General features: G+C 43.4%; 1 protein-coding gene across 2 annotated transcripts; it reads left to right on the top strand.

Moving 5' to 3' along the window:
* The first annotated feature begins 435 nt into the window (after positions 1-435).
* On the top strand, positions 436-22,374 carry LOC112240586 (serine/threonine-protein kinase LATS2). Of its 2 annotated transcripts, XM_024408867.2 has the most exons (10): positions 436-665; positions 5,079-5,203; positions 5,330-5,737; positions 15,479-15,611; positions 16,232-17,754; positions 18,136-18,378; positions 18,516-18,855; positions 18,968-19,150; positions 19,256-19,362; positions 19,487-22,374. In XM_024408867.2, exons 3-10 carry the CDS (start codon positions 5,381-5,383, stop codon positions 20,006-20,008), a joined length of 3,408 nt encoding a protein of 1,135 aa, XP_024264635.1. In that variant the 5' UTR covers positions 436-665; positions 5,079-5,203; positions 5,330-5,380; the 3' UTR covers positions 20,009-22,374. The 2 variants fall into 2 exon arrangements, with proteins under 2 accessions (XP_024264635.1, XP_024264628.1); XM_024408860.2 differs by having other exon boundaries at positions 5,079-5,737.
* The last annotated feature ends 2,562 nt before the right edge of the window (positions 22,375-24,936 follow it).

Raw genomic sequence — 24,936 nt, 5'->3', positions numbered from 1 at the left:
GTCGACCTTGGGGGCAATAGCATACACAATGTTTTGTAGATAGACCAACATTGTTTATATAGACAGTAAAATGTACAGGACCTAAAAGCGACCCCTGTGGGACACCTTTCACCTCGTCCATACCGACTATCTTTGAATCAATAAAAAGTGATTAACAGTATCGACAGGCAAACTGTCAGCATCCTGGCCTTTGATGTCAAGGGTTATTGGTTGTGTTTATTTGCCTATGAAAATAATATATATATATATATTGAATAGTTTTGAGTGTTCGGATTCTGCTTAAAAATGTACACATTTTGTTTTACAGTGGTTTTGCCATAGACATTAAAACCAGGGTTTTTGCTGGATGCAAGAATCAATGCCAAGTTTTATTAGGAAGCCCCGCCTAGAATATGTGCGGTGCTGACGTGCATTGGTCCCTCACGTGACTCCAGGAATGTTAACAATGCAGTAAGTGTCCAACTTTGTACTGCATTCTAATTCTGCCTGTAGTTGGGGGAAAATGGAGTCTCTTCTCAGGATATTTACCCGGGCCTACGGTTGAGAAAGTTCGATACATTATCGTATGGATTGTGCAACAAAGGATTGGATATAAAGTTTTTCCGAAAAGCGTATTTGGTTGGATTCTTTCTCGGATTAAAGCCGAATGATACTTCTATCACATGGTAAGTTCAAGTCTTCATCATATTTTGGGAAAGCCTAGCTATTTTGATGAAAACACAAAGATAAATGTTCTTTTCAGTACTGACATTTATGTAAATTGAAGATAAAGCCTCGGATTTCTTCCAAAGCGACTAGCTTTCGGCCAGAGGAAGAGACTGCTGGGACTGAAATTCTCCCTACATTGGAATGTCGGGCTGCTCCAGGCTGCAGAGTTGCGCTCTGATCGGCCGATAGATCATAAAACTTCCAGCGCAAAGTTGAGAAGGCCCCACAATATTTTTCAGTGTCGAAATGTTCTAATTAATCACAACCTCGACAAGAAAACCCATGACGTGATCAATATGTTTAGCATATTGAAACAAATTTCATTTTACAATGGTTTTGTTTTCACTAAAGCCTGGTATGGGAGGGGGTCTTAAGCGTGGCAAAATAATATTTAAATGACGTGTTAAAAGTGTTATAATAATGTACCTTTGAAACACGAATGTGTCTTTAAAATGTTTATTTGAGATGAATATGGATTCTTGGGATGTTTCTGGTTGCATTAAATGTTTGGTGAATTATTTAATTCCATAATGGTCTCTCATTCTGTAAACGGGCTGCAAATAGTCAACTGTCTTTTTGTGGGATGTGCACCATTGTTCTTAATGTCCAGATTTTTTTTATGATGCTGTTTGATAAACTTTTGAATAACAGAAACTTCTCAATGATTGTTTATTAAGTTTGGACATTTTATTTCTGTAACTTAAAATAACTGCCACAATTGAACGGTTTAAGAGTAGTTTGCGTAGTGTATGCCAAATTATCAGTCTAGTACAGCAGGCTAATAGATTGGCACTGATGCAACCATGCGTTTCATTCAGGTGTGCAATAACACACGAGGTTCAAGGTATGAACCTTGTTCTAGCTCTACCTTTAAACAACATAACAGGCACACAATGTTACAAAAAAGTTAATATAGGCTAGATAATAAAAAAATACTATTATGCAGGTATTACAATGAATAGCCCATTCGTTTAATTGTGACTGTAGCATACATTTTAAAAGTCATATTCTAACCGGATCAGATGTTCTCTCTTGATATAAGCCTGTGAGTATTGATTTTATTGATAATACTGGCTTATTGTATTACAGTATGTGTCACTGTCTGGGAATCTGACTTCAATAGAATTAATGTGTAACATTCATTGCAAACCTACATCTCGCATCAGGAGATCAGATATTAGCCGACTGTATTTGTTTACATGATTGACTTCTTGATTTAAAATAACTTGAATCAAAGTAATCTCGTCAAAATAAATATACTTTCATTCCAACCTAAATCTAGGTTGGATCTACAGCAACAGCTTCAATGTGATGAATGGTAGCATTCAAGTTAACGTGTTTATATTTGACATGTTTGAAAGGATCTCTGTACTTTTCTGTTACCGTTGTGTGACTTGTGTCTCCACATGTAATCAAATATTGGATCCCAACCACAACCACTCAGACATCATTATCAGGCATTGCAGACTGAGGACCTCATTGGTAAAGACAGGCCAGGGCATTTCCATCTAAAAGGACCTGTGAGCACCAACGTGATGTTCATAGGAGCATGTCCAATTGGGTGTCAAATGAAAGCGAAGAGTATATTTTTGATCAATTAAATTATATTTTTGATCAATTAAATTATATTTACATTTTTCATCCATGTTCCATCCCAAACATTAGGAAAAGGCAAAGGCTTTGATTTCTGGTAAAACAGGTGTAAAGGGGGTCTTAGACAACATCTACCAGAAATAGTCTTAAAAGGTATCATACATACATCAACACACAATAATGTTGAAGTAAAGACCCCTGTCAACGAATATCAACTCTTATATTTAGTTTTGGAGAAATGATTTGCCTTCTGTAAGTTTAAGAAACATTGCTTTGTGCCTTGTAATTTTGTCACAAAAACCCGCATCTTTAAGATAGTTTCTAATTTCTCTCCCTCATGAGGAGGGAGGGTAATGACATTTTACAGAAGTAACAATTAAAGGTAGGCCTACCAATTTGTTAGTGTTTTATTTACAGTACCAGTCAAAAGTTTGTACATACCCTACTCATTCAAAGTGTTTTTATATTTTTTATTTTATACATTGTAGAATAATAGTGAAGACATCAAAACTATGAAATAACACATATGGAATCATGTAGTAACCAATTAAAAAAAAAAAAAAAAATCAAAATATATTTTATATTTGAGATTCTTCAAAGTAGCCACCCTTTGCCTTGATGACAGCTTTGCATGCTCTTGGCATTCTCTCAACCAGCTTCATGAGGAATGCTTTTGCAACAGTCTTGAAGGAGTTCCCACATATGCTGAGCACATGTTGGCTGCTTTTCCTTCAATCTAAGGTCCAACTCATCCCAAACCATCTCAATTGGGTTGAGGTCCGGTGATTGTGGAGGCCAGGTCATCTGATTGATGCAGCACTCCATCACTCTCCTTCTTGGTCAAATAGCCCTTACACAGCCTGGAGGTGTGTTGGGTCATTGTCCTGTTGAAAAACAAATGATAGTCCCACTAAGCGCAAACCAGATGGGATGGCCTATCGCTACAGAATGCTGTGGTAGCCATGCTGGTTAAGTGTGCCTTGAATTCTAAATAAATCACTGACAGTGTCACCAACAAAGCACCATCACACACCTCCTTGTCCATGTTTTACGGTGGGAACTACACATACAGAGATCATCCGTTCATCTACTCTGCATCTCACAAAGACATGGTGGTTGGAACCAAGAATATCAAATTTGGACTCATTAGACCAAAGGAGAGATTTCCACTGGTCTAATGTCCATTGCTCGTGTTTCTTGGGCCAATCAAGTCTATTCTTCTTATTGGTGTCCCTTAGTAGTGGTTTCTTTCCAGAAATTTGACCATAAAGGCCTGATTCACACCATCTCCTCTGAACAGTTGAAGTTGAGATGTCTTTTTCTACAAATGGACTATCCGGACTATCCAAATAAAGTGTTACTGAGTACTGTATAATGTACTGTACTGATCATATCTACTTTCTGCAAATATATTTGAATCCTAGTCAGTGGTCAGAGTCAGTCTCTGTCCAGGCGGTTCAGAAACAGAACCCAAACCTTGAGAAATTGGTGGTCCTAAAAACACATTTTCCAAGTTAATGGTGTTAATCATTTCTGCTAGCCATCTACTGAAGCAAGGGGAGGTGGGTGACTTCCATTCTGTGAGGATCATGCTTTTTGCAGCCACCATTCCAAACATCAGAGCCAGTTGTTTCTCATAGGAGATCCTGTGTGATTAACAGTACAGGTGTCTCTAATCAGTCAGATAAAATAAGAAATTCATTTTATTATCCTTGCAAGCAAATTTAGTTTGTGGCACTGTGCATACATAAAAACACATAATCAAGCATAGAGGATGACATATACAGGTAGAGAAGTGCAGTTCATGAGTGATCAATGATTCATCTGTACACAATATACACTGTACACATCAGTACTATGTCAACTACCATTCCAACTGCTGGCCAGAAGCTGCTCCTACTAGTGTTTTTTAAACATTCAGGAGACAGTGTCTCTACCCTCCTCTGTCTGTTGTTCTTTAGGGGAAATCCATGTTTCTGTTGTCTATTTTGGTCCTCTCTGCCCCGTGATGGAATGATATGAGCTTTCTTGTCGTTACTTGTGGAATGGAATGCTCTATGGGTGGACGTGGCCCTCAAAGCATCACAAGAATGGGAACTGAGGCTAAAGATTCTGGAGATTGGGCAACTTGTTGTGGAGCTTGGCACTACCGTCCCAAATATGTGTTTGTTTTTCAGATAACTAGACTCACAGTGAGTGCTGTGATTGTATCAGAAAACGCCTCAAACATCCAAACCCCAAAAATGCCTTTTTCAACCCATGATGAGAGAGAGAGAGAGTGTGTGTGAGAGTAGTGTCCTGATTTAGATGGACCAAGAGGATGCCACTGTTCAATGCTATCCCAGGCCTCAAGGCCTACCAAGCATACTGGTCTGGTGGTCTCTCAGTCCAAGCTAAACAACTGTATTTTAGTCATTGTCATAATTGAAAATGTGTAATACGGTGTTTTACACCACAAAAGCTGTTACACGATTACACAGTGATAATACATTGTTGCCACTTATTCTACATGAGTGTGCACAGAGACATAATTCATTCATACCTCCTATATTCTGCCACAGACAGTAGCACTGCCACGATAGAATGTAGAAAATGTTTTGAAGATAAAACCGTAAAGGGGTGTTAATATTGGATCACACAGGAGCATTTCACACACAGTGGATGAGACATGTGTAACTAATATGACCCTATGCCACCATGACCACAACCCGACCACACACACCGTACCCTTACAGTGACCGTTCAGTAACATTTTCTGTTCTGATCTTGCTCCACAGGTGCAGATGGGAGCCAGAACGGTTTGGGGCAAGGGTACCCTTGTCACCCCTCACATGACTTGGAATAAGGAGGAGTGTGACCCCTAAAAAACAAACACCATGGCACGCCAGTGGGATTTCTATCAGTAGGAGCCAGCCACACAGAGACAAACAAAAACAGTAATACAGAGCGAGAAAGAGAAATCTCAATCTCACATATTTTTGCACAGCTTAGGAGTGTGTGTGTGTGTGTGTGTGTGTGTGTGTGTCAGTTTTTGGGTGAGAATTTGAGTGTGTGTTCCTTAGACTTAAACGGGAGTGTCATGAGGCCCAAGACGTTCCCCGCTGCTCCATACATGGGCAACACGCGCCAGCGCCTCCAGGAGATCAAGGAGGGTCTAAAGCAGCCGGCCAAGCTGATGAGCCAGGCCCTCCACGGGGGCAGCTCCCGGGGCGAGGGGGGCCGCGGGGCAGAAAGCAAGAGCAAAGACCCCGGCAGTCGCCAGCAGCAGCACCGGCCCCCTCAGAAGTTCAACAATTACCAGAATGCTCTGAGGGAGATCCGCAAGTCCCTCAGGCCGTTTGAATACAATTCTGGACCCTCTTCTGGCTCTGCCCACCCCGCTGGAGACGTCAACCGACAGATGCTGCAGGAGCTGGTCAATACTGGCTGTGACCAGGTGAGGACTGGGGAGTGTGTGTGTGTGCGCTTGCTCTCAAGTGGAAGAAACTGCTCTGGTCTGTATTAATGTCTCTGCTTGAATGCTGGCTCTATAGTCACGTATGTTAGTGGTTAACATACTAATGTGGCGGTAGAAAGCCCCATTCACTGTCATAATAATTCAATGATACATTACAACCTTTCTCTGCCAAGAGTACAGTACAATGGTTATATAATAGAGTTCTACCGATTAATCGGAATGGCCGATTAATTGGGGCCAATTTCGAGTTTTCATAACAATCGGTAATCTGCATTTTTGGACACCGATCATGGCCGATTACATTGCACTCCACGAGGAGACTGTGTGGCAGGCTGACTACCTGTTATGCGAGTGCAGCAAGAAGCCAAGGTAAGGTGCTAGCTAGCATTAAACGTATCTTATAAAAAATAATCAATCTTAACATAATCACTAGTTAACTACACATGGTTGATGGTGTTACTAGTTTATCTAGCTTGTCCTGCGTTGCATATAATCGATGTGGTGCCCATTAATTTATCATTGAATCATAGCCTACTTCGCCAAATGGGTGATTTAACAAGCGCATTTGCGAAAAAAGCACTCATTGCACCAATGTGTACCTAACCATAAACATCAATTCCTTCCTTAAAATCAAAACACAAGTATATATTTTTAAACCTGCATATTTAGTTAAAAGAAATTCATGTTAGCAGGCAATATTAAACTAGGGAAATTGTGTCACTTCTCTTGTGTTCAGTGCAAGCAGAGTCAGGGTATATGCAACAGTTTGGGAAGCCTGGCTTGTTGTGAACTAATTTGCCATAATTTTACGTAATTATGACATAACATTGAAGATTGTACAATGTAACAGGAATATTTAGACTTATGGATGCCACCCGTTAGATAAAATACGGAACGGTTCCATATTTCACTGAAAGAATAAACGTTTTATAATCTAAATGATAGTTTCCGGATTTGACCACATTAAGGACCTAAGGCTCGTATTTCTGTTTGTTTTTATGTTATAATTAAGTCTATGATTTGATATTTGATAGAGCAGTCTGACTGAGTGGTGGTAGGCAGCAGCAGGCTCGTAAGCATTCATTCAAACAGCACTTTCGTCCGTTTGCCAGCAGCTCTTTGTTGTGCTTCAAGCAATGTGCCATTTATGACTTCAAGCCTATTAACTCCCGAGATTAGGCTGGTGTAACCGATGTGAAATGGTTAGCAGGGTGCGCGCTAATAGCGTTTCAAACGTCACTCGCTCTGAGACTTGGAGTAGTTGTTCCGTAGTTGTTCCCCTTGCTCTGCAAGGGCCACGGCTTTCGTGGCGCGATGGGGAACGATGCTTCAAGGGTGGCTGTTGTCGATGTGTTCCTGGTTCGAGCCCAGGTAGGGGCGAGGAGAGGGACGGAAGCTATACTGTTACACTGGCAATACTAAAGTGCCTATAAGAACATCCCATAGTCAAAGGTATATGAAATACAAATGGTATAAAGAGAAATATTCCTATAATTCTTATAATAACCTCAACCTAAAACTTCTTACCTGGGAATATTGAAGACCCATGTTAAAAGGAACCACCAGCTTTCATATGTTCTCATGTTCTGAGCAAGGAGCTTAAACGTTAGCTTTTTTACATGGCACATATTGCACTTTTACTTTCTTCTCCAACAGTTTGTTTTTGCATTATTTAAACTAAATTGAACATGTTTCATTATTTATTTGAGGCTAAATTGATTTGATTGATGTATTATATTAAGTTAAAATAAAATTGTTAATTTAGTATTTTTGTAATTGTCATTATTACAAATAAATAAATAAAATATATTTTTTTAAACCGGCAGATTAATCGGTATTGGCTTTTTTTGGGGTCCTGCAATAATCGGTATCGGCGTTGAAAAAAATCATAGTCGGTCGACCTCTATTACATAATTCGGAGAGCAGATATACAGTGGGGCAAAAAAGTATTTAGTCAGCCAACAATTGTGCAAGTTCTCCCACTTAAAAAGATGAGAGAGGCCTGTAATTTTCATCATAGGTACACTTCAACTATGACAGACAAAATGAGAAAAAAAATCCAGTAAATCACATTATAGGATTTTTAATGAATTTATTTGCAAATTATTGTGGAAAATAAGTATTTGGTCAATAACAAAAGTTTATCTCAATACTTTGTTATATACAAATCAAATGTATATTATATACAAATCAAATGTAGCCCTTCGTACATCAGCTGATATCTCAAAGTGCTGTACAGAAACCCAGCCTAAAACCCCAAACAGCAAGCAATGCAGGTGTAGAAGCACGGTGGCTAGGAAAAACTCCCTAGGAAGGCCAGGTGCACTGGGGACAGCAAGGAGTCATCATGTCATGAGGCATGGTCCTAGGGCTCAGGTCCTCCGAGAGAGAGAAAGAAAGAAAGAGAGAATTAGAGAGGACATATTTAAATTCACACAGGACACCGGATAGGACAGGAGAAGTACTCCAGATATAACAAACTGACCCTAGCCACCCGACACAAACTACTGCAGCATAAATACTGGAGGCTGAGACAGGAGGGGTCAGGAGACACTGTGGCCCCATCCGATGACACCCCCGGACAGTGCCAAACAGGAAGGATATAACCCCTTGTTGGCTATGACAGAGGTCAAATGTTTTCTGTAAGTCTTCACAAGGTTTTCACACACTGTTGCTGGTATTTTGGCCCATTCCTCCATGCAGATCTCCTTTAGAGCAGGGATGTTTTGGGGCTGTTGCTGGGCAACACGGACTTTCAACTCCCTCCAAAGATTTTCTATGGGGTTGAGATCTGGAGACTGGCTAGGCCACTCCAGGACCTTGAAATGCTTCTTATGAAGCCACTCCTTCATTGCCCGGGCGGTGTGTTTGGGATCATTGTCATGCTGAAAGACCCAGCCATGTTTCATCTTCAATGCCCTTGCTGATGGTAGGCTTTGTTACTTTGGTCCCAGCTCTCTGCAGGTCATTCGCTAGGTCCCCCCGTGTGGTTCTGGGATTTTTGCTCACCAATCTTGTGATCATTTTGACCCCATGGGGTGAGATCTTGCGTGGAGCCCCAGATCGCGGGAGATTATCAGTGGTCTTGTATGTCTTCCATTTCCTAATAATTGCTCCCACAGTTGATTTCTTCAAACCAAGCTGCTTACCTATTGCACATTCAGTCTTCCCAGCCTGGTGCAGGTCTACAATTTTGTTTCTGGTGTCCTTTGACAGCTCTTTGGTCTTGGCCATAGTGGAGTTTGGAGTGTGACTGTTTGAGGTTGTGGACAGGTGTCTTTTATACTGATAACAAGTTCAAACAGGTGCCATTAATACAGGTAACGAGTGGAGGACAGAGGAGCCTCTTAAAGAAGAAGTTACAGGTCTGTGAGAGCCAGAAATCTTGCTTGTTTGTAGGTGACCAAATACTTATTTTCCACCATAATTTGCAAATAAATTCATTAAAAATCCTACAATGTGATTTTCTGGATTTTTTTTCTCGTTTTGTCTATCATAGTTGAAGTGTACCTATGATGACAATTACAGGCCTCTCTCATCTTTTTAAGTGTGAGAACTTGCACAATTGGTGGCTGACTAAATACTTTTTTGCCCCACTGTATCAGGTCGAATTCAACAATCTGCTTGGCGCTGGTTTCTTTATCCTCTTTCGGAACGAGCGAGTGAACATCTTCACACCTGAGAGAGAATAGGAGAGGAAAAAAAGAGAGAGGGAGAGGTTAGGAAATGGAAGAAGAGGACAGGTAGTGTTTCCGCAGGAAATTATGTCAGCTCATACATGCTCACCTTTCACCTAAAGAAATAAAGCCTTTGCTATACTACTATAGTTCAGATATGGAAAGCCTTATTACAGGAAAATAAGCATATTCTATCATTGATATATATCAGAGTATTTCTGAATAATACGGATCAGACTGTGCAACATAGTTCAATCGCTCTTTAAACACTCATAACTGGCCTAAGATGAGGTCATTTTTAAAGGGCTCAGCTTTGACTCTGTGTTTTAAAGCTCTTGGATTGGCCAGAGACTGGTCACTATAACCAGACTCAGTACTATGCCTTTGTGGTTGAAGGCTTTAGGTCAGGCCTGAGTACAGGCCCTGGGATTGCAGCACTCGGCATCTAAAGAATGCTTATCTCAAGCGCGTGCACCAAACTACTGAGAAACCCTCCTGACACACCAGCACAGTGGAATTATGAGCTGTTACTTCAGAGAGAGAGGGAGAGCAAGAGAGATGCAAGCCACATCAATAAACATATTGATTTGAGTTATCAGAAAGCTGTTGTGTGCTTGCAGGTGTCCTTTGCTACGGCTTGATCTTGATCTTGTTATTTTACACACAGATTTTTACTGCTCCTGTAGGACTAGGAATGTGTAGTTAGTTTGTGTATAGTTAGTGTGTAGTTAGCATGTCGTAATAGCGTAGTTAGTGTGTAGTTAAGTGTGGTTTGGCCTCTAGTTCCTCTGAATGGCTCAGACCGGAGAGAGAGTGGGAGCACTGTCAATACAAACAGGAAGTGGCGATTCAATGGTAGCAGGGTGGAACAGTTCCATCTGCTCCCATCGTGTCGCCACAGACAATCTGGCCACGTTCTCTCGCTGTCTCTCTCTCTGTCGGTGTGTCTTTGTCTCTCACTTTTTCTTTCGCTACCCCTCTTATCTCTGTCTGTTTCTCTTTCTGTATTCTATATTCCGTTTATTCTCCTCTCATTAGCTTTACATATTTATTTGTGTTTATAGACACAAGCAGAAGGATAAACTGACAATGAAAATAATTGTACACATTTATATTTTACAGGCAAAACATTTCTCTCTTTTCCTGCCTACTGATTTTGAAACTGATGGATTATAGGTAATGGTGTCTCAATGAGCGATGTGGCAGTCACCTGTCACTGTGAGTATATGTTTGTCCTAGGGCTGTGTCCACTGAGCGGACCACTGAGCGTGGGCCCTTGTTTTCCCAACATTCCACAGCCGTAATGGCCGCCGTAGTGAGTGGCCCATTTGGTCTCAACCCACCTCCACCCCCACGGGTCCTCTGGCATGATTCTTACCAGACGTGTCACCTCCTCTCCTCCTCCAGCATGTTTTGGTGGGGAAGCGAGGGGGGACCGCCGGAGTGTGGAGGTGCTCTTTCCTCTCCTCTGCCACCTTCCTTCCTTCATGTGTACAGCGGCTCCAGTATTACTGTATTATGGGCCGGCCTGGCCCGCGCGAAATGGAATGGAGACGGGAATCTTATGCACGCTAAGCGTATTGAACCGCCGTATAAAACGACATGGCTGCCGTGTTTATTTAACGATGAGGTTAACAGGACGTGTGTGTGTGTGCGTGAGATTAATAGAAGGAGAAGATGGCGGAGCGCTATCTGTTGTTCCACAGGCCTATTGATGTCACTCTCTCTCGGCCTGTCCATCCAGACTCTGCTCTCTAAAGGTCTCCCATATGGGTTTCATTTCCCATAGTGGAATGTGTTGCAGAATTAGGTCAAAGTGAAAACGAATATAAAAAACAGCCTTCCTCTCAGAGTAAGAGTTGAGTGTGTGTGCTTACTGTCAGTGCCGTCTGAGATGTTTTGGCATGTGATTGTGTTTGGGATAACTCCTTGGCTTGTGGCTGTAACCATTATGACAAGGGGGCAAATGTAGCGGAGGACATTGTAAGCTGGTAGCCACATAAGAGTCAAGAAGAGCCTCTTCTGATGCTTAGAATTCCATTTGGCCTAAATGGCACCAAAAAACGTATCCCTTTTTATTTTACCACTACAATCTGTTCTTAGGATGAAACTGAAAAATAACGTTGTGTAGAAAGTAAATATCCGCACCTCGATGGTGCCAAGTGTGCTTATGTCTGCATAACGAGGAAGTATGGAATTTTTTTTTGGTCTAGCGATCAATGAAAATGGAGTACGCTGCCGAGTCTTACATAATTAGAAAGAGGAGATTCTCACGATTTAAAATGGTGTCCCATTTGAAAAAAATCCAAATATACACATTGCGAGATATATAGTGGGGCAAAAAGATATTTAGTCAGCCACCAATTGTGCAAGTTCTCCCACTTAAACAGATGAGAGAGGGCTGCAATTTTCATCATAGGTACACTTCAAATATGACAGACAGAATGAGAGAAAAAAAATCCAGAAAATCACATTGTAGGATTTTTTATGAATTTATTTTCAAATTATGGTGGAAAATAAGTATTTGGTGACCTACAAACAAGCAAGAATTCTGGCTCTCACAGACCTGTAACTTCTTCTTTAAGAGGCTCCTCTGTCCTCCACTTGTTACCTGTATTAATGGCACCTGTTTGAACTTGTTATCAGTATAAAAGACACCTGTCCACAACCTCAAACAGTCACACTCCAAACTCCACTATGGCCAAGACCAAAGAGCTGTCAAAGGACACCAGAAACAAAATTGTAGACCTGCACCAGGCTGGGAAGACTGAATCTGCAATAGGTAAGCAGCTTGGTTTGAAGAAATCAACTGTGGGAGCAATACAAGACCACTGATAATCTCCCACGATCTGGGGCTCCACGCAAGATCTCACCCCGTGGGGTCAAAATGATCACAAGAACGGTGAGCAAAAATCCCAGAACCACACGGGGGGACCTAGCGAATGACCTGCAGAGAGCTGGGACCAAAGTAACAAAGCCTACCATCAGTAACACACTACGCCGCCAGGGACTCAAATCCTGCAGTGCCAGACGTGTCCCCCTGCTTAAGCCAGTACATGTCCAGGCCCGTCTGAAGTTTGCTAGAGAGCATTTGGATGATCCAGAAGAAGATTGGGAGAATGTCAGATGAAACCAAAATATAACTTTTTTGGTAAAAAAACTCAACTCGTTGTGTTTGGAGGACAAAGAATGCTGAGTTGCATCCAAAGAACACCATACCTACTGTGAAGCATGGGGGTGGAAACATCATGCTTTGGGGCTGTTTTTCTGCAAAAGGACCAGGACGACTGATCAGTATAAAGGAAAGAATGAATGGGGCCATGTATTGTGAGATTTTGAGTGAAAACCTCCTTCCATCAGCAAGGGCATTGAAGATGAAACGTGGCTGGGTCTTTCAGCATGACAATGATCCCAAACACACCGCCCGGGCAACGAAGGAGTGGCTTCGTAAGAAGCATTTCAAGGTCCTGGAGTGGCCTAGCCAGTCTCCAGATCTCAACCCCATAGAAAATCTTTGGAGGGAGTTGAAAGTCTGTGTTGCCCAGCAACAGCCCCAAAACATCACTGCTCTAGAGGAGATCTGCATGGAGGAATGTGCAAAAATACCAGCAACAGTGTGAAAACCTTGTGAAGACTTACAAAAAATGTTTGACCTCTGTCATAACCAACAAAGGGTATATAACAAAGTATTGAGATAAACTTTTGTTATTGACCAAATACTTATTTTCCACCACAATTTGCAAATTAATTCATTAAAAATCCTACAATGTGATTTTTCTGGATTTTTTCCCCCCCTCATTTTGTCTGTCATCGTTGAAGTGTACTATGCTGAAAATTACAGGCCTCTCTCATCTTTTTAACTTGCACAATTGGTGGCTAACTAAATACTTTTTTGCCCCACTGTACCTATGTTTCCCTATAGGAAAAAATGGGAAGATCTCAGAGTTCCAGGAGTCATTTTTTGTTGTTGTTTACATTTTAACTACCAGCAACTTGGGCAGGTCTCATTGCCAACAATAACAAGCAGGCATTGCGACGTAGAACAATATGCTGGGAATAGAACGTTCGGAAGGTGAGTTGGTGCCGCGGTGCTCAATAGAACTAATAGTAGCTGGCAGGGTGAAAAATGCCCTAAAATGAGGCCTGTTTTTCATGATTACTTTAAAACTACAGCAAGCAGCTGGGACATATGGTAATATTATATTACTAATTTTTATCAGAAAAAAGCTTTTTTGAAAATGTAATGTGTCTAGCCAGACACTGAAAAATACAGATTTCCAAATATCTGGAATTCTTTGCTTCCTGGCTTGTGGAATGTTGGGAACATCTGTCACCATGACATTGGAGGTCAGAGTTGGAACGCAACGCACCACCAGGCTGTCCACAGCAGCCAGCCTCCACCCAGTTTCAGTCTCGGCAGAGAGGGAGAGAGGGGGGGGGATGGGAGGGGACAAGAAAAGCAATAGACAGAGAGGAAGGGCGAGAGAGTGAGCAAGAGAGAAATTAACTTAGGAAAGGATAAGGGGGAGCGAAAAGAGTGATTGAGGTTTCTGAGGGACTGAAGTCTCCACATTAGCATGGAAACCAGGCAGCTAGTCAGCACTCTCCTTTGGTGGTAGTGGAATGGTGGGATCCAACACACAGGCCCAGGCCAGTCACCATAGAGTGACCATAAACATACATGAATGTTTATATTTTGGTTTCGTTTGTGTGTGTGTGCAGCGCTAATAGGGGTGTGCAAATGTGTGTGTCTTATCAGAGAGGGAGGGAGGGAAAGAGTGTATTTTGGTTCAGTCGTATGGGCAGGCCCACTCTCAGATGGACACACATACACACACACACAGAATGTGTAGAATATCTGTGGCTCCGGCGTTTCCTGGCTCTGAGAGCTGAATGTGCCCACTGTTGCTATGCAGCCCTGTTTTTAAACACATTTATGTTTGACTAAGTTTCCTCCCTGCAAATGAAAGCACCCGGTCGGTCACAAAATCTGTGGACACGGAATGGCTGCATTACACCGTTTAAACTAGTATAAAGTCCACTTCAGTCCACTTTTGAAAATGGCCTTCGCCTTAATTAATGTATATGTTTTAAACAACAACCTTAAGGAGCCATTTCAGATGAGCAGAAGTATTTGGTTGGAGTTCTCTAACTGACCAGTGGAGGCGGTGTGGGCTGAATGCCTGTCTTGACTGAGGGTCATTTCGAGTGACGTCTTATGCTATTCAGGGATATTTCCTCATGTAGGTGTCTGTCGCCTAGTTAAAGAACGGTCACAGCTTGTGTCATGTTTATTTTCACATCTCACTCACTGTTGTTGAATGGCTGTTGTTGTTTGTACTCTGCCTATCAGCCAGTGTGAAAATATCAGTATAACCTGCTTGACCGTTATACAAAAACTTAAATAAGTACTGGAGTATGGTGCTGAACTATCACTGTAGAGGTCCTTGTCATAAAAATAGCCTACTATTGGAATGTTGAAAGAATGTTAAAGGTTGTATGTTCTCAGCTCTCTGTGTTCTTTGTTGTTGTGTGTGTGTGTGAGGCAGGCTCAGGAAGTGGCTGGTGCATGACCCCAGGAGAAGAGGATGCAGGTGCAAGGCCTGCTGGGGGGCTGTTTTTATCGTCACCTGATGTGTGCGTGGGTTACAGTAGAAGAGACAATGACAATAGAAGACACTATACACTGTTTAGCTCTAAAATAATAGAGACAATGCAATCTGTTCCCCAAAATGAGATGGATGAGCTTCATCAGTCACATTGATTTACTTAATTAAGCAATAAGGCCCAATATACCATGGCTAAGTGCTGTTCTTCAGATACAGCCCTTAGTCGTGGTATATTGGCCATATACCACAAATCCCTGAGGTGCCTTATTGCTATTATAAACTGGTTACCAACGTAATTAGTAAAAATAAATATTTTGTCATAACCGTGGTATACCCGTGATATACCACGTCTGTCAGCCAATCAGCATTCAGGGCTCGAACCACCTAGTTTATAATGTCCGTTAGACACCATTTATTTGTTGTTTTGCCACCAGGAAATGGCGGTGCGGGCTCTGAAGCAGACGGGCAGCAGAAACATTGAGGCTGCTCTGGAGTACATCAGTAAGATGGGATACCTGGACCCACGCAATGAACTCATCGTCCGGATTATCAAGCAGACCTCGCCAGGTAACACAACCCATGCACACATATTCTAAATATATGCACAGAGAGTTTAAATTGCAATAAGCATATGAACTCAAATCAAATTGTATTGGTCACATACACATGATTAGCAGATGTTATTGTGAGTGTAGTGAAATGCTTCTGCTTCTAGATCCGATAGTGCAGCAGTATCTAACAGGTAATATCTAACAATTCCACAACAAAACCTAATACACACAATCTAGTAAAGGAATGGGCTGAGAATATAAGTATAAAATATATAGATGAGCAGTGACAGAGCGGCTAAGATGCAATAGATAGTAAAGAATAGATAGTTCCATTTATTAAAGTGGCCAACGATTTCAAGTCTGTAGGTAGGCAGCTGTTTAACAATCTGATGGCCGCATTGGGAAAGTGGTATTCCTGGTCGTAGTGCTGGTTAGTTGACGTCTCTCTGATATCCAATAGTTCTTCCCGGCTGTATGTAATAACAAGGAGTACCCACCAAGGTTTATCTGGGCTAACAATGTAAGAAATAATACATTAAAAAAAACAACAGTTTCATAAGGACTTCAAGCGAAGCTGCCATCTCTATCGGCGCCATCTTGCCAGACAACTCACTCACCACTAATTTCTGTCCACAGGCAAAGGGGGCATGCCAAACTCAATTGACCACAGACCACCATTGGAGGGAACAGGTGAGGGTGCCATGCCTTCCTACCACCAGATGGGGGCATCGATGTATGAGGGTGCTGGCTATGGGCCAGAGGGGCCCTACATGGGTGCCCCTCCTGTCATGAACTACATGATCCCCCCCTCGGGCACAGCACAGGGCCCTGCCATGGTTAACCCCATGGGACGCCCGCCCAGTATTGGAGCCTACCCTCCATCCATGGCTGCCCAGAACAATCCAGGGAACCCCATGTACCCCCCAGGTGCCCCGCAAAAGGCCTACCCAGGCAGCATGGAGCAGGCCATGATTGGCTACAGCGTCCCTGGCCAGCCCCTGCAGCCCCAGGCACCAGGAGGCCCCATCCCCGTACCCCACTACGACTACGGCCACGGCCGGCCTCACATGATGGAGCCCTCGGGCTACGGCATCAAGAGGAGCGCATCCTTCCAGAACAAGATGCCACCGCTGGCGCCTGACAACTACGTAAACATGCAGGTTAAAGGGGCCATGGGCCAGAACGGGGGAGGGTACCCCCCTAACCTGTACCTACCGCCCCATTCACACCCCCGGCAGTCCAGCCCCACCTCACACCAGGTCCACATGATGTCCCGCTCGCCCGGTGGAGCTGCTGCCGCCATGGGGCCAGATTTCTCTGACCTCCCCCAGGGCCTGCTCACGCCCTCGAGAGCCAGTCTCAACCTGGACCTGTATGAGCAGCACCAACACCACTGGGCCGGGCCCCAGGGGCCTGAGGGGGCCCCTCCAGCCAGGCAACCCCAGCCTCAGGGGCCCTTCCGGGGAGAGGTGCGAGTCCCCAGCAGGACCAACTCCTTTAACAACCGCTCAGCGCCCCCCAACAACGTCCGGCCCACTTTGGTACCTCCAGCTCCCGGCAAGCAGGACCCGTCCCTGGGTCCACCCAACACCATCACGGCGGTGACGTCGCCCCCCATCCAGCAACCGGTGAAGAGCATCCGGGTGATGAGGCCCGAGCCGAAAACTGCTGTGGGGCCGTGTCACCCTGGCTGGTTGGCCGCTCAGGAAGCATCTGAGCCCCTCGCCTACATGCCTGAAGAGGCCTACGCTCTGGAGCCTGCCCAGGAGCCCCGCTGTCCACCACCTCCCTACCCCAAAACCCTGCTCATATCTGGGGCTTCTTCAGAGGCAGGGCCCCTGGAGGCCTCAGACCTCAACACCCCTGCTAGGCCACACGGTAGCAGTGGAGGAGGAGGGGGAAAGGCAGAAGAGAGCCAGGTGAAAGAGAAGACCAAGTCTGGAAAAGGAGAGAAGGCAGTGAAGGACAAGAAGCAGATCCAGACATCGCCGGTGCCGGTGAGGAAGAACGGGCGTGATCAGGAGAAGAGGGAATCGCGCATTAAAAGTTACTCACCCTTCGCCTTCAAGTTCTACATGGAGCAGCATGTGGAGAATGTGATGAAGACCCACCAGGAAAAACTGAACCGCAGGCTCCAGCTGGAGCAGGAGATGTCCAAGGTGAGACAGGGAGAGACCTAAAGATTATGAATCTAAAGGATTATCCCTGAGGACCTGTGTTGTAGACAACAGCTAGTTTGCCCTAAATACCTAGAACAGTCCAAAACATTGTCCAAAACATTTAGAAAAACATTTACTCAGGGTTCAGTCCTTTTGACCCCCTTTTGAGACTGTTATGAAATACACAAAAAAATAAAGCATTTTATTAGTGAGGTAATATATTAGTGACTTGTTATCTTATATTAACAGTTGATGGAGACGTTCAAAACATAAAACACTTCAAGATATATAAAATATAATATCATTGTAATAAGGCATATATACAGGATATTACCAGGGCGACGTATCCTCTTTATTTCTACATTCTTCCCCTTCCTCCAGGCTGGCCTATCAGAGGCCGAGCAGGAGCAGATGAGGAAGATGCTGAACCAGAAGGAGTCCAACTACAACCGTCTGCGCCGTGCCAAAATGGACAAGGCCATGTTTGTCAAGATCAAGACACTGGGCATCGGGGCCTTCGGCGAGGTGTGCCTGACACGCAAGGTGGACACGGGAGCCCTGTACGCCATGAAGACGCTGCGCAAGAAGGACGTGCTCAACCGCAACCAGGTGGCCCATGTCAAGGTAAAGATGAATCTAAATGATCATGCTGAGGAGATGCTACTGATGATGTTTCCATGTTATTTCAATGTTATTATTACACCAAAGGCACATTTCTACATGTTGTGTGGACTGGACAGTAAAGTGTTTCTACCCCTAAGGCTGAGCGTGACATCCTGGCGGAGGCAGACAACGAGTGGGTGGTGCGTCTGTACTACTCGTTCCAGGACCGTGACAGCCTCTACTTTGTCATGGACTACATCCCCGGAGGAGACATGATGAGCCTGCTGATCCGCATGGGCGTCTTCCCTGAGCCGCTGGCATGCTTCTACGTGGCTGAGCTGACCCTGGCCATCGAGAGTGTCCACAAGATGGGCTTCATCCACCGCGACATCAAGCCGGACAACATCCTCATCGACCTGGACGGACACATCAAGTTGACCGACTTTGGCCTCTGCACTGGCTTCCGCTGGACGCACAACTCCAAGTACTATCAGAAAGGTGAGCAGGGGAAAGACAAAGGACACGTTTTTGCACTGTGTATATGCTGTTTTATAGACAGCTTTTACTTGATATGATATGATCGATATGTAATGTCCTCTCCTTTCTCCAGGGAGCCACATCAGGCAGGACAGCATGGAGCCCAGTGACTTTTGGGATGACGTGTCCAACTGTCGTTGTGGCGACCGGCTGCAGACGCTGGAGCAGCGGGCAACACGGCAACACCAGCGCTGCCTGGCACACTCCCTGGTGGGCACTCCCAACTACATCGCCCCTGAGGTGCTGCTGCGCAAAGGTGAGGGCAATACTGGACATGAAGGAATGGAGTGGTCATATATTTGATAAATAAAGAAGCACATTGTGGTCTTATTAGCGAGCGGCTGTGGTCTTGTCCCTGCAGGGTACACCCAGCTGTGTGACTGGTGGAGTGTGGGGGTGATCCTCTTTGAGATGCTGGTGGGACATCCACCCTTCCTGGCCCCGACACCCACCGAGACACAGATAAAGGTTAGTAGTCTGTCGATTCACGGCTCAGCTAAACTACAGAATGTGGAAATGCGATATAACTAATCAATTGTAGCTCTGAAACGTACTGTTTCCTCACAGTCTCCCCCTTCCCTTTCTTCTTCAGGTGATAAACTGGGAGAGCACACTGCAGGTGCCCCCGCAGGTTAAGCTCAGCCCAGAGGCTGTCGACATCATCGGCCGTCTCTGCTGCTCCCCTGAGGAGCGTCTTGGGAGCAACGGCGCCGGCGAGATCAAGACTCACCCCTTCTTCGACCAGATGGACTTCTCCAGCAACTTGCGCACCCAGCCCGCCCCTTACCGGCCCAAGATAGCCCACCCCATGGACACATCCAACTTCGACCCGGTGGAGGAGGAGGGGGGTCCCGGGGCGTGGAGTGACAGCGGGGATAGCACACGGGCCTGGGAGACCCTCTGCACACCACATGGGAAACACCCGGAGCACGCTTTCTACGAGTTCACCTTTCGCAGGTTTTTTGACGACAACGGCTGCCCCTTCCGCTACCCCAAGCCCCCTGAGATCAGCCACAGCCAGGGGCCTCCCAGCAGTAGCAGAGCCAGCAGCATGGGCCCTGAGGAGGAAGAGGAAGAGGAGGAGGAAGAGCAGGGGGAGCCTGTGTATGTGTAGAAGAGCCCAGACTGTTGGCTTTCTGAACTATGACCCCCCCTCTCTTCTCTCTCTCTCTCCAACAATCAACACTTAGCACCTGGGGCCCTGGCTGCCAACTTTCTATCTACCGCTGTTCTTCTCAGAGGGTGTGTGTGTGTGTGCGTGTGCGTGCGTGCGTCTATATTTGTGTGTGTTTGAGAGACTGAACAGGGCGACCTGACATCTGTTTAACAATTCAGACACTACTGTGTGGAATCTCCAGCGTGAGCAAAGACTACAATAAGAATCCCTGATCTGGGACCAAGAACAACTAACTGTACAAGGGCTAGGGATTGGATAATGAAGCCAGAGGACTGTTCTGAAAGCAAATTAATCAGAACAGGAACAGATAGGTCTTCTATGGAAATCAAAGTATCCGCTGCGCTGTGGAAGTTTACAAAAGTGTTCAGATAAGAGTTTGACACTAGGACCGTTACTATGGGTGGTCCTAGTGCTCTATCCCATTCCTTCGCCATGGGTCTTAGAGATCTCTTCTTCCAGGTTCGCCTTACCCCAGGAAGTTAACACAAACACTTCATGGACGTCAGGTTGGTCTGGACTGAATTAGCTGGTGGTAGAGGGGAAAAATGCAACACTTCTCACACAGCTGTGACAAAATAAGTTACCAAAATACAAATTCACATGCGCACATGAACACTTTAAAGGATGGTTGAACTACACAATTTAGCAGGAAGCAATGGGGTTGCCCTCTGCAGCTAACCCACCTAAAGCCTTGAGCATACCGATTGTGTAAAACTGTATGCGTTCCGACAGAAGTCCATTAATTTCAGTGGAAGGCAATTCTCACCTCTGGGACTCATCTGCCAGACTCTGTTGCGATGCTTGTCGCTGCGTGTAGTGTGTTGCATGCATGTGTAGGTTTTTACCAACTTGTGCTGTTGCTTTGCCATGCGGTATCAGGAACGGAAGTAGATAATCAACCGAAGAAGTTGCTAATATGTAGCTAATGTGTAGCATGATTATTTTTGTTATGATGCGGTGCATGGATTGCGAAGACTACGTAAAATTTATCGTACGGCAATGTAATAATGCAACCTGTGTGCACACGGCGTAAGTCGCGGCATTTTTCAAAGTTAGAGTCTGACATGTAAGTCTAGGCATTCCCCAGCTGTGACTCCTACCTTTAGCTTCACACTAACTTTTTTTCCAAATAGGTGATGTAGGATAAAGCCCACTTGTGTTGTTCCCACTCACCCCTAAATATCTTCAGGACTCTGTTTTGAGTATCAGACCTAGGGGAATGGTTGTGACGGGTAAGTACTCGTAGCAACAACAACAAATTCCTTTGTTTTATTGAGCTCATTTTGCAGAGTTCTGAGGAAGGTGGTCTGCAAGTGTGTAATCATTGCTTTGTTACAGATATGGATCTCATGATTACATACATATTTGCTAAGCAGTCACGGCTATCCATATCTCCACACAACACATACATTACACCTGCTCTAAGACTGTCATGAACAGTGACATTACTGGCGCCAAGAGCAGTGCATTTTAGCCTCCTTGACAAAAGCCCTACCTGCTAATCCACCACTTACAAACACACGCTCAGTATTATACAGTTAACACATTGGAGTGTCCACACAGTCTCCTCGGTCCATATGGAGACAGATGTGAAAACTCAATGTCAGAAACACATGTAATAGTATGACTATGTGCAATACAGAAAATACGATATATAGTTTTCTAAACACTTACAATTACCATTTTGACCTTGTAATACTGAAACACGCTATGTACAAATATACATTATATTGGTTTATATATTTTCCTTATAGTTACATGACCCAATGCTGCTTATTATTGTGATTTAATATTATTATTATTTACATTATTTCATTTATACGTACTTCTTTCCTTTTATGCAAGTGTGGGTTTGATTGCCAGTGTGTTTGGTTTGGAAAGTGACGAACTGTGTGCCTTCTAGAGGAATGTTGGTACATATCTATCCACCGCAAGATGATGATGAGGATGATGATCAGTGTTTGTGCAGAATAACGACAGCAGCTTTCCTACTCTGCAACCAGGCTGGCCCTGTGTGTAGGAGAGTAGGGCGGAAGAGACAGACATAGTGATAGAGAAAGAAGGATGTGTTTCAGAGACAAAACAAAAGCAAGGCAGGATTGGCTATAAAATGAAAAATATATGAATTAATAGCTTTCTCTATGTTACAAGAACAGGTGGGAAATGACCAAAACGTACACTATCAGTCAAAAGTTTGGACACACCTACTCATTCAAGGGTTTTTCTTTATTTGACTATTTATCTATATTGTAGAATAATAGTGAAGATATCAAAACTATTAAATAACTACTTTGAAGAACCATCTAGTAACCAAAAAAGTGTTTAAAAAATCCAAAAATATTTCAGATTTTCAAAGTAGCCACCTTTTGCCTTGATGACAGCTTTGCACATGCTTGGCATTCTCTCAACCAGCTTCACCTGGAATGCTTTTCCAACAGTCATGAAGGAGTGCCCTCATATGCTGAGCACTTGTTGGCTGCTTATCCTTCGCTCTGCGGTCCAACCCATCTCAAACCATCTCAATTGGGTTGAGGTCGGGGGATTGTGGAGGCCAGGTCATGTGATGCAGCACTCCATCACTCTCCTTATTGGTCAAATAGCCCTTACACAGCCTGGAGGTGTGTCCCACTAAGCGCAAACCAGATGGGATGGCGTATCGCTGCAGAATGCTTAAGTGAATTCTAAACACATCACTGACAGTGTCAACAGCAAGCACCATCACACCTCCTCCTCCATGCTTCAGGGTGGGAACCACGTATTCGGAGATCATCCGTTCACCTACTCTGCATCTCACAAAGACATTGCGGTTAGAACCAAAAATCTCAAATTTGGACTCATCAGACCAAAGGACAGATTTCCACCGGTCTAATGTCCATTGCTCGTGTTTCTTGGCCTAAGCAAGTCTCTTCTTATTATTTGTGTCCTTTAGTAGTGGTTTCTTTGCAGTAATTCGACCATGCCTAGTTAAATAAAGGTTAAATAAAATTAAATAAATGAAGGCCTGATTCACGAAGTCTCCGCTGAACAGTTGATGTCTGTTACTTGAACTCTGTGAAGAATTTATTTGGTCTGCAATTCCTGAGGATGTTAACTTAAATTAACTCATCCTCTGCAGCAGAGATAACTCTGGGTCTTCCTTTCCTGTGGCGGTCCTCTTGAGAGCCAGTTTCATCATAGCGCTTGATGGTTTTTGCGACTGCACTTGAAGAAACTTTCAAAGTTCTTGAAATGTTCCGTATTGACTGATCTTCGTGTCTTAAAGTAATAATGAACTGTCATTTCACTTTGCTTGTTTGAGCTGTTCTTGCCGTAATATGGACTTGGTCTTTTACCAAATAGGGCTATCTTCTGTATACCATCCCTACCTTGTCATAACCTAACTGATTGGCTCAAATGCATTAAGAAGGAAAGAAATTCCACAAATGAACTTTTAACAAGGCACACCTGTTAATTGAAATGCATTCCAGGTGACTACCTCATGAAGCTGGTTGAGAGAATGCCAAGAGTGTGCAAAGCTGTCATCAAGGCAAATGGTGGCTATTTGAAGAATCTCAAATATAAAATATATTTACATTTGTTTAACACTTTTTTTTTTGGTTACTACATGATTCCATGTGTCATTTCATAGTTTTGATGTCTGCACTATCATAAATGTAGAAAATAGTACAAATAAATAAAAACCCTTGATTGAAAGGTGTGTCCAAACTTTTGACTGGTACTGTATGTATTATTGGTACATTTTAATGCCTCCTAATGACCACGTGTTCATTTGACCATTTGATATTATGCTTGTGTTACTTAATTGTGTTGTGTTATGCAGTGGAGCACTGCTCAATGCAGGAAATGCTTTATTTTCTCCAATATCTCTAAACTATATGCTTTTTGACAATCAGCTATTGATGCAGTCTTGTGTGTCCAACTGAATAACTGTACAACAGTATTCCATATTTGATTGTTGTACTGACTAGGAAGGATTAGGAAGTTGCAAGTTCTGCCTTATGTCAATTCCTATACATGGAGTGCACTCATATCTCAAAGATCAAATTTGTGACAAAATGTAAGTGAGGGGAATATTTTAAACAATTACAATTGTTGTTTAAATGTATCAATAGTTTTTTTGCTCACCTGCATGACAAAATTATTTGAAATTGACATTTTTAGAACGTGCCTCATGTCTTTAGGATTGGGCTGCAAATTCACTTCATTTGATCATCATTGTCAGCCAAGTAGGATTGCCAATCCACGTTCACCGGGATGGACTACTCAGTGAAATAGCTTTATAGAGACTGTGCTCACCAAGTCAGTTTTCTAGTGTTTGTGTGTGAGGTGGGCCCTGGATGACGTGTGTTTTCCCTGTATCTAAGTTTTGAAAGTGATGACTGACAATCTTTGACTGATTTGAGATCTAATGTGGTGACTCATGATGTAACTTACTTGTACCTTTTTGTATTTTTACCCTTGGGAGTTTCTCATGTCTTCGATCCTCCTTAATGTATAATACAATTCTGTTACTCTTGAATATATATATTTATACAGATATACATACTTTAAAAAAATCTTTATTCTTTTGAATTTCCTCTGAGCTAATGTTCAAACATCCTTGTCTGCAGTATTATAGACAGTATAATTTGGACAATATATATATATCTCCTTTTTTACATATGTATGAATTGAGAATTTGTAAAAATGCTTTCACTGTCCTCACGTGTAAAATATATGTATAAATTAAATTAACCAGTTTCTACTTGTGTTGTAATTTCTAAGCCACACAACAATGTTATGTCTAAATGAATAATACGTTTGATTCTTGTTGGCTTTGAATATTAGGCTTAAACCATTTTTGCAGAAAATGTAGATGTGGTTAT

This window comes from Oncorhynchus tshawytscha, linkage group LG03, assembly GCF_018296145.1.
Source record: "Oncorhynchus tshawytscha isolate Ot180627B linkage group LG03, Otsh_v2.0, whole genome shotgun sequence".
NCBI classification, from domain to species: domain Eukaryota; kingdom Metazoa; phylum Chordata; class Actinopteri; order Salmoniformes; family Salmonidae; genus Oncorhynchus; species Oncorhynchus tshawytscha.
The sequence above is the reverse complement of the archived record's forward strand: the minus strand, read 5'-3'. Positions and strand labels throughout refer to the sequence as shown.